This window comes from Cygnus atratus, chromosome 8, assembly GCF_013377495.2.
Source record: "Cygnus atratus isolate AKBS03 ecotype Queensland, Australia chromosome 8, CAtr_DNAZoo_HiC_assembly, whole genome shotgun sequence".
Classification (NCBI taxonomy): domain Eukaryota; kingdom Metazoa; phylum Chordata; class Aves; order Anseriformes; family Anatidae; genus Cygnus; species Cygnus atratus.
In genome coordinates, this window is record NC_066369.1 from 10,906,299 (window position 1) to 10,918,596 (window position 12,298).

The 12,298-nt window shown below is 59.6% G+C and overlaps 1 protein-coding gene across 1 annotated transcript in view; it reads right to left on the minus strand.

Moving 5' to 3' along the window:
• Nucleotides 1-1,599: 1,599 nt before the first annotated feature.
• The window catches only part of CACNA1E (calcium voltage-gated channel subunit alpha1 E), a 92,460-nt gene continuing 81,761 nt past the window's right edge, over nucleotides 1,600-12,298 (minus strand). Inside the window, exons 42-50 of the mRNA XM_050712143.1 lie at nucleotides 8,548-8,653; nucleotides 7,414-7,521; nucleotides 6,790-6,890; nucleotides 6,257-6,363; nucleotides 5,529-5,637; nucleotides 4,509-4,637; nucleotides 2,909-3,089; nucleotides 2,598-2,791; nucleotides 1,600-2,136 (exon numbers count right to left, since the gene is read on the minus strand). Coding sequence (XP_050568100.1) covers nucleotides 1,600-2,136; nucleotides 2,598-2,791; nucleotides 2,909-3,089; nucleotides 4,509-4,637; nucleotides 5,529-5,637; nucleotides 6,257-6,363; nucleotides 6,790-6,890; nucleotides 7,414-7,521; nucleotides 8,548-8,653 — 1,572 coding nt within the window. The remainder of the gene's footprint in view (nucleotides 2,137-2,597; nucleotides 2,792-2,908; nucleotides 3,090-4,508; nucleotides 4,638-5,528; nucleotides 5,638-6,256; nucleotides 6,364-6,789; nucleotides 6,891-7,413; nucleotides 7,522-8,547; nucleotides 8,654-12,298) is intronic.

Genomic DNA, 12,298 nt, shown 5'->3' on the forward strand with positions numbered 1-12,298 from the left:
CGTCCCCAAGCACGGAGGCTGGGACAGTGATGGAGTGGGTTTTCTGGGGACTTCAGGGACCGTTTTGCAGCTGGAAGTGTCTGATCAGAAAAAACAAGGGGCTGGCACGGGGCTGGCAGGACCAGCAGAGGTGCACCCACTGGCAGGGGCAGTGAGGCAGTAGGGGTTTGGTTCCACCGGAGAAACCCCTTTCCTGGGTGAGCAGAGGGCATTTTGGCCATTAGAAAAAGGGGTTTTGGTTCATGACGAAGCCTGGCATGGGGCAGGATTTGCTTCTTGCAAAGCAGAGCAGCTTTAGGGGGAGCTCCCTGGGGGCAGGGACTGATCTGCACATGCAGGAGCGGGGCCGTGCGTGCCCATAGCATCTCTCGGTGGGGAGCAACGGGGACCAAAGCCAAGCCTGGCCAGCCAGAGGTGCCGGGGGCAGCCCCGGGGACACCGAGCACAGCACGAGAAGGACAGGATGAGGTCCGTCACCTCCCTGGCGGGCACGCACCAGCTAAGCACACCAACTCAGCACCATCCAGACCTCCGGCCCGCAGCGCTCCGGAGGGAGCAGCACCCTCCTGCTCCCCACGGCCGTGCTCCGGCTCACCACGGACAAAACTCACGGCCAGGGTGGGACACCGGGCACCATGGGGCCACCATGTAATTACCAGATTAATTAATGGACCAGCATGGGGCATCCCGCTCCTGCTGCCACCGCACGGCATGGCCAGGCCACCTCTAAGGCAGAAAGCGCGATTCCCACCGCTGTGATTGTCAGGGGACAAGGGGACCGGGGGGACAAGGGGACCAGGGGGGACATCCCTGCTTCTCCGTTACATCCACCGACATGCAGCGAACCCCAGAGAGGCTTGGTCAGATGACTAAAACGAATCCATGTATGTGTATATCTTTATATATACAGCATATAAATATATATACACACACATACCGTATATACACGCACAGGCACACCTAGAGTTCTCCGTGTAGAAATACAGCTAGGTCGGTGTGAGACGGGATACATTCGGCAGCGCCGAGCCCCCCTCGCTGCTCCCGTCTGCCCCAGTACAAACCAGTTGGCTTTGGCGTGGCCCATAGGGGCAGGAACAGCCACTCCTAGCCGCCTCGTGCACCCTGGCCCCCGGCACCTCGCCCCTTCCCCGGGCCGGTCTGAGACCCTTGGGGATGGAGGCTCAAAGCCACGGCAGCACAAACCCGAGCGACTGAGCCCTGGGACCCCCTTGCTGGGGTTTTTCCGGCCGCGGGGAGCAGAAAACCATCGTCACGAGCCTTCCCGGGTCCTGGGGCTCTTGCTGGTCCCCGGCCGGGGCCACTCCACCTCTGGTCAAATGCTTCTCTGTGCAGAAAAAAAAAAAAGTGATCGTAATAAATGAAAGTCGACAGATTTTAATTTTTTTTTTTTTTTTGCACAAAGACTTTTTTTTTCCCCCATTCCGGTCAGTTGGGTTTTCTTTTTTTTTTGTTTTTGTTTTTGTTTTTTTTTCATTTTCCCCTTGCGTTTGGTTTTGGTTTCATTTCATTCCCAGGCGCGGCGAAGAGCATGCATTGGGGAGGGCAGGGCGGCGGGGGCGGCGGGGGGGGCGCAGCCTTCTAGCACTTGTCGTCTTCCTCGGTGTCGCTGAGCACGTCGATGCTGGCCCCGCACATCACACCCTGCCCGGCCCCTCGCCTCCGCCGCCGGTAGTGCCCGTTGGGCATCTGCCAGCTGTGCCGCAGCGGCGGGGCCGAGCCGATGGTGTTGGAGCGGCCCAGGCTGGTGGCCACGGCCGCCTCGAAGGTGAGCGTCTCCTCCTCGCCGCAGTCCGAGGCGTGCGAGTCGTCGTGCAGGGCCAGGTAGGGCTCCGAGATGTAGCGCTGCGGGGTGGACGGCCGGCTCGGCTTCCCCGCCGGGGAGCTGGAAGACTCGGTCAGGCCGGCGGCGTTGGGCTCCTTGGAGAGGAGCGGGGACCCCCCTTCGGTCTCCTCGGGGGGCGGCGAGGCGTCTCCGGCGGCGTGCCGCAGCATGGAGGCGTAGGAGAGGAGGGGACGCGGTTTGGGGGGCACCGGGGGGAGCTGGCGGCGGCCTCGCCGGGGCGTGCTGGTGTCCGAGATGGAGGGGATGGAGCTTTCGCTCAGCGAGCCCGTTCCCTGCAATGCACCGAGACACGAGGGGGAATGCAGGGGCTGAGCTCTGCTCGTGGTGGTGAAAAGCAAAAAGATTTTGGCGTGCCGCAGCCAGCGAGACCAGGGCGTCTGCAAACCTGCGGCAGGAAGAGCTAACTGCTCTCTGGCTGCTGGTCCCTCTGCTCCGAGTGCTGCCATCTCCAGCTTTTGCAGCTGGGACACCCCAGCCTTGGCAGGGAGCAGATGCCACAGTGGTGGGACTGGCTCCAGAGGCACCAGGACCCTTGTCCCCTCTCCCCACTACGCCGCAGGGCGCACCGGGCATCCCCAACCCACCAGTGCCACGCCAGGGGACACGGATAGGTGCCACCACCAGGAGGAGAGACACCGCAGAGCCCCCATAATCAGGGCTTATCTCCCCAGCTTTGACAGGGGGCTCTATTTTTAAGCCTCCTTTTGCACTTTTGAAGGTTTTCTCCACCCACCTGCCTGTTGGGTGTCTGCGATCTGCCCTCGCTGGGTGACCGGGACTCACGCCGCCGCTCCGGGGACTCGTCGTGCGCCTGGGGACTCCTCTCCTCCGAATTGCAGCGGGAGATGTCAGGGGACAGCAAGTGCTTGCGCTCTTTGGATCGGCCCCGCTCCCTGCCGCCCGAGCGATGCCCATCGGACCTGTGGCCTGCAGCAAACCCCATCAGTCCCCGCTCTCCATTCCCAGCAGCGGGGACAAGAAGGGATGGTGCTGGGCTCGTTTTTGGGGATGGGAAGGGGATCGCACCCGCCTGACCCCGCTCACCCGAGTCAGCGTTCAGGCGCCGGGCGGAGAGCTGGAGCGAGGAGTGGTAGCTGCGCCGGCGGGACTTGTAGGTGTTGTCGCTGCTGCGCTCCATGGAGAACTCGTCCAGCCAGGAGGTGTTGGTGCGCTTGTCCCGGATGGTGGAAAATGACCGCCGCATCGAGCTGGTGTCCGTCACCACCTGCAAGCAGCCCCGGCCGGCCGGGGATGGGGTGAGCGCCGGGGCGGGCGCTCCGTGGGATGCTCCAGCAGGACCCCCCACCACCCGCAGCTCCTTAACACAATGGGGAGGTTTTGGGGAGCAGCCAGCCTGGGCACAGTCCCCCAAGATGATCTCAGCATGAACTGGGGGCAGGAGGAAAGTGGGTTGAGCTGAAGCGTGCTGCTCAGGAAAGCGTGTGAGTGTGGCTCGCGGCATGGCCAGGTGCCAGAGGAGGAGCGGCAGCATCCTGCCCGTGGCACAGGGACAGCACGGGTGCTGTCCTGGCATCCCTCCCGCCTCAGAAACAGGACCAGCAGAGCAAACAGAGGCAGTGAAAAAGAAATCATTACGAGAGAGGTGAGAGGGCCCTGGCTTCTCCAGTGGTTATTTTCCCAGCTTCTACACATCCCTCCCTGGTCCTGTATTATCCCCTTGTCCCCTTGCCCTGTACTCATCCCCTCTCTCCCCACGCACACTGTTGTTTTATCAGTTCTCTTTTCCTTTTGCTCTGCCATTCTCCTTCCTGTCTTCTCCCTTCCTTCTAGCTTGCATTCTTGTATGTTTTGTGGAAAGCATCACCGCCTTATGTATTTTCCTTTGCTTTGCTTTAGCAGCTTTGTACCTCTCCATCCTTGAGTCCTTCTCCCTGTCTCCTCTCCTCCCCTCCTCCCAACCATCTCCCCCACTGCCAAATGCTCAGGGAAGTCCACCAAAAAAAGCTTCCCTTCCCCTTCACGTCCCCAAAGCACCCTGCAGCAACACCACACTGCGCCAGCACCCACACGGGGTGCTTGCAACAGCACCTCTGTCAGAAACCACCGGCTTCACGGTGAAGGGTTGCAAAACTGAACCCCCAAAAAGCTCCCGTGCCTTGGTCAAGGCTGAATACAAGACAGAACAACAGAGAAACCAGGCAGACAAACGAGGAGGTGAAATGTGGCCTGGGCTCCCCCGGACAGACTGTCCAAGGACACATGCGGACAAGCACATGTGGTGCGACAAGGAGAAAAGAAGGAGAAGGCATTTCATCCTCTGGGAACTTACAGCCGGGCAGGGACCCCCCAGACCTCACCCAGAGCCTGGGGATGGAGGAAAGGAGGGGTGCCCCATTGCCTGGGGGCCCTGCAACATCCCAGCATGGTTCTGCTCCACCACGGACCTCCTGCACGGGCCAGGTGCTCGGTGCTCCTGGCTGCTCTCCACTGCTGGTCCCCACCAGACACAGGGACAGCAGCTCTCCTCCTTGTGAAGCACCCCAAAGATGGGGAGATGGGGCCATGGGCCACTAGGGGGCTGTGGGGCTTGGAGGATGAAGCCGAGGGGCTTCCTCGTGGGGAGGAAGCACCAGCGTTACCTTTGCTCGGACCCGCCACCTGTGGGGGCTTTGCTTGGTTTTACCTGGGGATCCACAGTGAGACGAGGCATGGAGGAGGCCCTCCCAGATACAGCGTGGTCCTGAGTGTCCACGGGAAGGTAGCTGCCACGGTTAGAGGGCTGCACTCTTTGAAACTCCCTAACCTCTGGCTCCTGGAAACAAACACACAGCCATGCTCTTGGGATGGGGTTTCGTCATGGCAGCGCGCTGCTCCTGTGGCTCTACAGGGGACAGCCCAGGTCCGCCAGGGCTGGGTTTCATGGGGGCCAGAAGGGTCTGAGACAGATTGTCAGCCGTGTTGGCACTCAGAAACGATTCGCATTTCACAGCCTGGTGCAGGTGAGCCCATCCGGGGACCTTCATGCTCATCTGATGTCCACCTTGCACCTCTTTCCTTCCGATGGTGGCAGTGGAAGCCCTGCCCGGATCAGCCCGTCTTCTTGGGCTTTACCTCCTTCCCAATTCCCAATATAGGGGAATTTGGCACAGGACGTGGCAGCGGGGACGGGGGGCCACACGTGTGCGTGGTACAGAGCTCACAGGGTGCGACAGAGCACGGGGACACGGAACGGGCTGGGGAGGTATGGGGGTACAGCGCCGTGCCCGACGGGCATCGGGGTGGTGCAGGACTGCACACACACAGACACGGAGAGGCAGAGATATGTATATGTATATATGTATATGTATATATATACACACACACACACACGGACATGGCTGCCACCCGCCGGAGGGGCGCGCTCCCCTGGGTGACGGTTTGGGAGCTCGCTTTGGGTCGGGGACAGCAGCACTGACAACAAAATGAACACGGATCCGAAAACGTCAGATACCATCACTCAGCACGGGGTAACCCACTGAAATGAGCGCTCAGCGGGGAAAAAAGAGCAGCCTGCGGAGAGAAGGATATTTTACTGCAGGGCATCTCTGGCTGCAGGAGGCGAGGGGCCAGACCCCATGACACTGACGGTCCCACACCTCCCCGTGCCCACCAGCATCCTCCTGGGACCACAGACAAGCGCCCAAGAGGCAGTGCGTGACTTTACCAGAGACTGGTGCTCCTGGAACTGCCCGTGGGCCGGATCCATGCACGCCAGCTGGAAGATCTCCTGCGGCGAGAGCGGGCTCAGCGAAGGGAACCCGCTCCGGCTGCTCCTGCAAGGACGGTCCGGCTTCAGTGAGAGAACGAGCGGGGTGCTGCCATTGCTGGGGGTCCCCATGCTCGCCCCCCCAGGCTGAGACCCCCCCCCAGGGCAGACACCACGCTCCTTGGAGAGCTCAAACGGTGCCCGGGCAGGAGAGGACACCAGCGCCGTAGGTCCCATGGCAGCCAGGGGCCATCCCAAGAGCAGCAGCATCAATTCAACCAACTCCTTGTCCTCAGCCAGGGTCCTGGGGTCCCCCACTGGCCCTGCACTACCTGGGCTGCCCCCCAGCTTCCATGCCATCCCAGCCTGCAGGAGGGACCTGTTTCACATAGTGCAGGAGCTGGTGTGAAAAGCATCCCTGTGGGACAGTGAGAGGAAAGCATCAGTGCTGTCCTGCAGCCAGCATTTGGGTGGAAATGGTTTGGGAACTCAGGGGTGAGCCCAGGACTGCCTGCCACCTGCTCTCCACTCTCAGCCTACAAGCAAGGAGACCCTCCTGGGTCAGAGTGTGCACGTAGAGCTGGATGCTCCCGCGACAAGGTGTCCGTGCGGACACCTGACCGTTCCCCCTTCCAGGAGCAGAAAAGCTGCAGAAAAACCTCACCTCTTCTCGGGGAGATACTCACAGGCCCGAGAGGGTGTCCTGCTGGAGGTAAGGCAGAGCCTTCGCATTTGAGATGATTTCCTGAGGCAAAGAGGAGGGCTCCATGCGCTGGAACATGGGCGCGTTTTTCTGTGTTGGGGAAAGGAAGAAGCTGAGCCTGGACGAAACGCAGATGAGCGTCCAGTGCTTTGCCAAGCACGCCTCCGCCGCTTGGGAAGGCGATGGGGTGCTCATGTTCGCCATTGAGGATGCACAAACGGGACTGTAGTCAAAAAAACCCAACGTGCACCAACATCCTCACCTCCCGAACTAGCCACTCAGCCAGAAACCCTGCGCGACCTCCCCTGCCCGTGCATCACCGCGCTGCTCCCCAAGGGGTGGGCAGGGGCTGATGAAAGCCAACGCCACGCAAGCCAGGAGCCCCTTGGGCATCTCGCTTTGACTCTTCCCAGTGCAGCAGCAGCCAGGTTTGGTCAGGACGTGGTAGGAAGCAGTGCTGCCCCACGAGAGTGCTCTGAGCTCCCCTGGTCCCCCCGCGCCCTCACGGAACCTCACCTGCTCCTCCAGCTGCTGCCTCTGCTTCTTCGCTTTGCTCTGCTTGTAGTAGTCCATGATCATCATGGCTGCGTAGATTTTGCCAACAGTCAGGTCAGAGGCTGAGAGCACAAGAGGGGAAGGAAGGGAGGATGCTTTTACGTTAACAGAAACTGCAGGTCTGAAGGCACCAGCGCTGACCTCGGGAAGAGCCCTGCTGTGGTCACCCTCAAAATCTGCTCAGTGCTGGAGCAGGGCACTGAACACCCAGGTACCCAGGGGAGATGGAACGGATGGAGGTGGCTTGGCAGCGCCTTGATAAACCTCCAAGACCACCATCAGATGTGGTGGAGCTGTGAGCAGCAGGGTTGGACCAGGTGGCCTCCAGCAGTTCCTCCCAACCTCAGCCATCGTGTGGATCAGCCAAGTGATGCTCAGCCTCCTGCCCCTACATGCTCCAGAGATGACTTACGGGAGACTCTGGGTTCATCAAAGGGTTTTTTTTTTTTCAGAAGGACTCCCACGAGCACAAGCCCTCATCCCACCTCTTCCCCAGCCAGGACTGGGGCTGTCTGGTCTCCACCTCCCGGTGGGAAGCTGCTGCTGTAGAACTTGGCAGGGACCACAGCCCCCGCAGAGACTCACTTTTTGGCATGGGTACCAACAGGTCGAGCATCTTCTGAGACAGGTGAGGCCAAATGGTCAGGATCTCCTTTTGAAGCTCGGAGTCTAACTGCTGCCAGTCTGCACCACCTTCAACAGCAGGGAAGAAGTGGTCAATGTACATCAAGAGCTGGTACCTGGGCCCATCTGAACACCCCTTTCCCATCCTGAAGAGGGGCCCCCTTGCAAAGACAAGCAGCAAACCAGCTCTCGGGGCTGGGAGAGCCATGTTGCATCAGCCAGCCGGCTCTCCTGCTCCTGCGGGGAAACTTTCCTGCCATCCCCTCCATATGTGCCGCCACCTCCCATCCCCTGCCCTCCCACTCAAAGCTGCCATCCTCGAGCTCGCCTTGGGTCCGTCTCTGCGGCTCCGATCCTACTGCAGCCCACACACACCTGCTGCTGCCCCACTTTCTCTTTCCTGGGGAGCGGATCATGTGCTGGTGCAAGAGCAGCTCTGCCTGGCTGAGATCCTCGAGCAGGAGGAGAGCAGAGCTCTCTGGCCAGCGGCGAAGGGATCTGCTGTGCTGAAAGCCCTGCTAACACGTGCCAAGCAGGGAGTAAATCCTGGGAGAAGGAGCGTGGCCAGGCTCAAATCTCTGCTTTATCATGCAGGCAGGGCTCAGACACGGTGTTTCAGGGCGCAGGCTGCGCACCGGGCTTCTGCTGAGCTCGCCCTGGGTTGGATTTTCTGAGCTGTTCCCAGGGGACGACTTATTGCAAGTGGCATGTTTCCGCAGAAAGCTTTTGATCCGATGAATCAGAGCGTTTTCAACAACAACAACAAAGCAGGTTTTTTTCTGCTCTGAACATAAAATGTTCCTTGCGAGATGGATTTCTGCTCCACAGCCCTAGGAGGCCAGGCACACAGGATTGTCTCCCTCCTTGGTTTGGTTTTGCACCAAAGAGGAAATTCTTCTCCTCCTTGAAAATTTGGACATCAGGATATTTCTGCTCTCTAGTAGCAGCTTCTATTACAGAAGGTGGCAGAAATTTGCCTGCTTGGGTGCATCACCTCCATCCATGAGGCTCAACCTCATTTTGGCTGTTGTGATGCCCGCGGGACCTCCCCAAAACCCCCCTGCTCTGCCCTTTCTCGACCCCCCCCGATGTTACCTTTGGCGATTTTGATGTCCAGGGCGGTGCGTATCAGCGCCATCAGGGTGGAGGTGAAGTGGACTGTCATGTCCTCGGCCACGGGCATGTTCATCAGCACCAGTCTCTGCGCAAGAGAGAGAAGAAAACAGCGGACGGAAAACAATATCGAAAAACACATCGACCGGGCTGGAGGAAAAGAAATCAAACGTTAAACGAAAGGAAGAAAAAAATAAAAATAAAAGGAAATTAACAGGAAAAAAATAAATAAAAATAAAAAGCAACAAAGAGTGTCAAAACAGCACAGCCAAAAAAGAAGGGCAAGGATCACCCCGCTGCCCCGCCCCCCCCCGGCTCCTTCCACCCCAGGACACCGGCTCACTGCCTTCCAGGGCTCCTCCTGCGCCCCAGGAACAGCCCCTGGACCCCCTCCCCCAAAAATGAGGCTGGCACAGGGCCGCCGTGGCACCTCCTGGCACTTTTGGGAAGACAGCCCTGAGCCAGCAACGTGACGGAGATGCTCAGGAGGGGGAGAGGGGGCTCAGGTCTCCGTTCCCGGGTGGTTTGGCTTTCCAGCTCTCAACCCTTCCCACCTGGGGCAGGGGAGAGGAGGGTCCCTAACCTGCGGGGACTTCGGCTCGGTTCCTCTCGCATGCTACATCCTGGCGCCCCCTTTTTGCGTCTTTCAGAGATGAAGTTTGCCAGCACATGCACAGGGTCCGAATTATCCAAGGGTGGGGAAGGGGAAGGAGGGGTAGAAAAAGTGCAGGAGGAAAGAGAGGAGGGCAACCAAGGCAGGTTAGACACGCCATGCTCCTTCCCCACCCCGGGCAGGCGGGGTGCAAACCGAAGTGACCAGATCCACTTTCCAGAGAGTATATTTTGCTTTGAGAACACCTGGGGTCGTCCCTTCCCTTCCCAGTCCTTTATCCCCCGGCTTCTCGTGTCCTCTCCCTGCCTTCAACCCTCCCTTTCTCTCCTGGGGGGCTCGCACACGTGTTAACCAACACACGAGAGCTGGAGAGGGGGCAGCCAAGGAAAGCTCCAGCCTGCTCCAGGCGGGCAGCACGTGGCTGCACAGCGCCGGGTCCTGTCCTAGGGGTTCCCACCCCAAATCCTTCAGGGCTGTGCTCCCACGGGGCCAGGGCTGCCCTGGGAGCTGCAGGGGGGAATCTCAGAGGCTTGGCTCCGGTGTCTGCCCCGCACGAGCCGTCCTTAGGATGTCTCGTGCCGATGTGCCTGGCTCTTCATGCGCCGCGGGGCTGCTCCTGTGGTTTGAATCCTGGCAGCCCAGCGGGATCCCATCTCCATAGGCTTTTAGCTGGCTGGGAATAGGGTGGCTGCCAGCCCAGGGGATGAACTTGGGCCAGCGTGGTCCTGTGAGACGTTCCGCCCTCCTGAGAGTGCTACGGGCTCACTCCTCATCCTCTCCAACCCCCCCCCACTTCCACGCTACCCCTACCGCTGCCCCTCTCCCTGCTCTCCCCCAGGGGTCTTCCACCCCACAGCTCCCCAGGCTTGCAAGTGACGATGACAGCATCACCTGCACAGGCAGGGGAGACCAGAAAGCATGTCCGGGACCCCTGCGGGCACACCGCGCCCCCCAGGAGCTGAGGACGGGTGGGAAGCCCCCGGCGCCTCCCCGGCTTCCCCAGCCCCACCTCCCGCCAGCTCCTGCCGGGCTCTAGCCCCCCGTAGAAGGAAGGGTTGATCTACCTTATAGGCCACTTTGGAAGGACATCTCTTGCCGAGGCCTAGCGGTGGTGACATAAGAGTCAGCATTTCATACATCTCAGTGTAATGGATTCGGCCACTGCTCATAGAGGGGGAAGGGGAGGGAGGGAGATGCAGAGAGAGAGAGAGAGAGAGGAGGCATTCCCAGAGAGCGGAAACAACGTACGGACAAAATAGTACAGGAAACAGGAGAGAAAGAAAAAAAAAAAAAAAGAAAAAGAAACAACAAACGGACAAACAGGAAAAGAACAGGAAACCCGTTAATCAAGGCAAATCATACACGAGAGACTGTCCTGCTGCGGATTTATAGCACTGCTCACACAGACCCAGGAATGCTGGCGGAAAGCGACTCACCCCCTCTCCGCTGCTGGCCTCAAAGCGCCTGCCCCACCAGCAGCCCGGGGGTCCTCCTCCTGCCTCACCCCGTCCCTAGAGCCCTCCGGCAGCCCCCAGCTCGCCCCACGGGTTCCAGGGCTGTGTGCGAGTGGTATAAATCAGATACACGGCGCTCGAGCCATGGGTTATCGGGGGTAGGGCGCTTCGCCCCACAGCGACTCAAAGCGCTCGGTGGCCTCCGTGTCCTGTCTTCCCTCCCGGGGGGCCTGGGGGTTGCTTCGGCCACCTAACCCATAGCCGGAAGGCTGTGTATCCCCATCTCATGGGGTCTATGCAATTGGGAGGCAGCGTCTTGCATAGAAGGCAGTGGGCCAGGGTCACTTGTCAAAGGAAGATGCCCAGTTGCTTCCGTCTGGCTCTGCGGATGGACCGCGTCCCCACCATGCAGCAGTGCAAAAAGGCATGCTGTAATCGGCTGGAAAAAAAGAAAATCAGGAGGAAAAAAAGTTGTGCATGCCATGCTCCCCGCCCTGGCTCTCTCCCGCATGCGGCTGCAAGTTCCACCAGGTTGGAGTTTAAAGAGTCTCGGCAGAGGCAGCTGTTTGGGCCTTCCAACATTGATTGGGGTGCGTTTGGGTTTCCCCTGGGGGGGGGGGGGGGGCAGCACGGACAGACCCCCGCCTTGCGCTCCTCCACTCGTAGGGCCAGCCTAGGATCACCACAGCGAGGGGTGCTCCAAAAAATGCCCCACAATGGGGTGAGGTGTTTGGGCTGTGCCTCCCTCTCTCCATACATCCAGGAGGATGCTCAAATACATCTCCCGGGGGGGGTGCCGAGCTCAGCCACCTCTTCTTCCCCTCGTGCCAAGCTGCTACAATATTTGGGGTGGCTGCGGGGCAGGGGAAACCTCACAAGGGCAGAGGCACCAAACTCTGCTGCTGTATCACAGCGGGGCTGGGAGGAGGGTGCTGGAAAAGTGCTCCTGCTGGGATGCTGGCTGCTTCCCCAGCCCCGTGCTGAGAGCAGCGAGAAAAGGCAGGAGGTGTCCCCTCTTCTCAGGGGTGCCCCCGCTCTGGGAGCAGCCCCCTGGCCAAAGAGCCCCCTGCCAAGATTAGTCCTGGTGGTTCGGGGGTGAACGTGAGACGGAGACCACCTGCAATGAGGGTTTGGGGCACAGAGCAGGTGGGACAAGCCGTCCCCTTTGAGACCTGACACATCTAAAAGGGTCGGAGGGAGGGTGACAGCAAGACCAGAGGCTGTTAGGTGGGATGATCAAGAGAAAAGATCCAGGTCCAGCAGCCCGTAAGCAGCACCGCAGCAGAGCTGGCTGTGCACTGACTTGATGTGTCTCAAAGCGAGATGACTTCAAGTTTTCACACTTGAGAACTTTGTTCAGAAAGGAAGCAAGAGAGTGAACTTAAACCCGCCGTTCCCTGCGGTGTAGATTTTAGCACCCACAGCATATGTCAGGTTTGTCTTGTGTGCTGAGATTCCCTGCACGACGAAGGAGGAACAGATTCCTGTGAAAATAAAGAGTTTGCAGCAAACCCCAGAAAATACTGCATGAGGACTGCGCTGTTCTCAGATGGGCTGCACGCTCTGCATCTGCCCGGAGCAGACGCCTTAAATCTGCGCTGTGCCCAGACACCACGTCCCCGTGGAGGAGGAAATTTAGGGCAGATCTGTCCTCCCATAGGTAGGA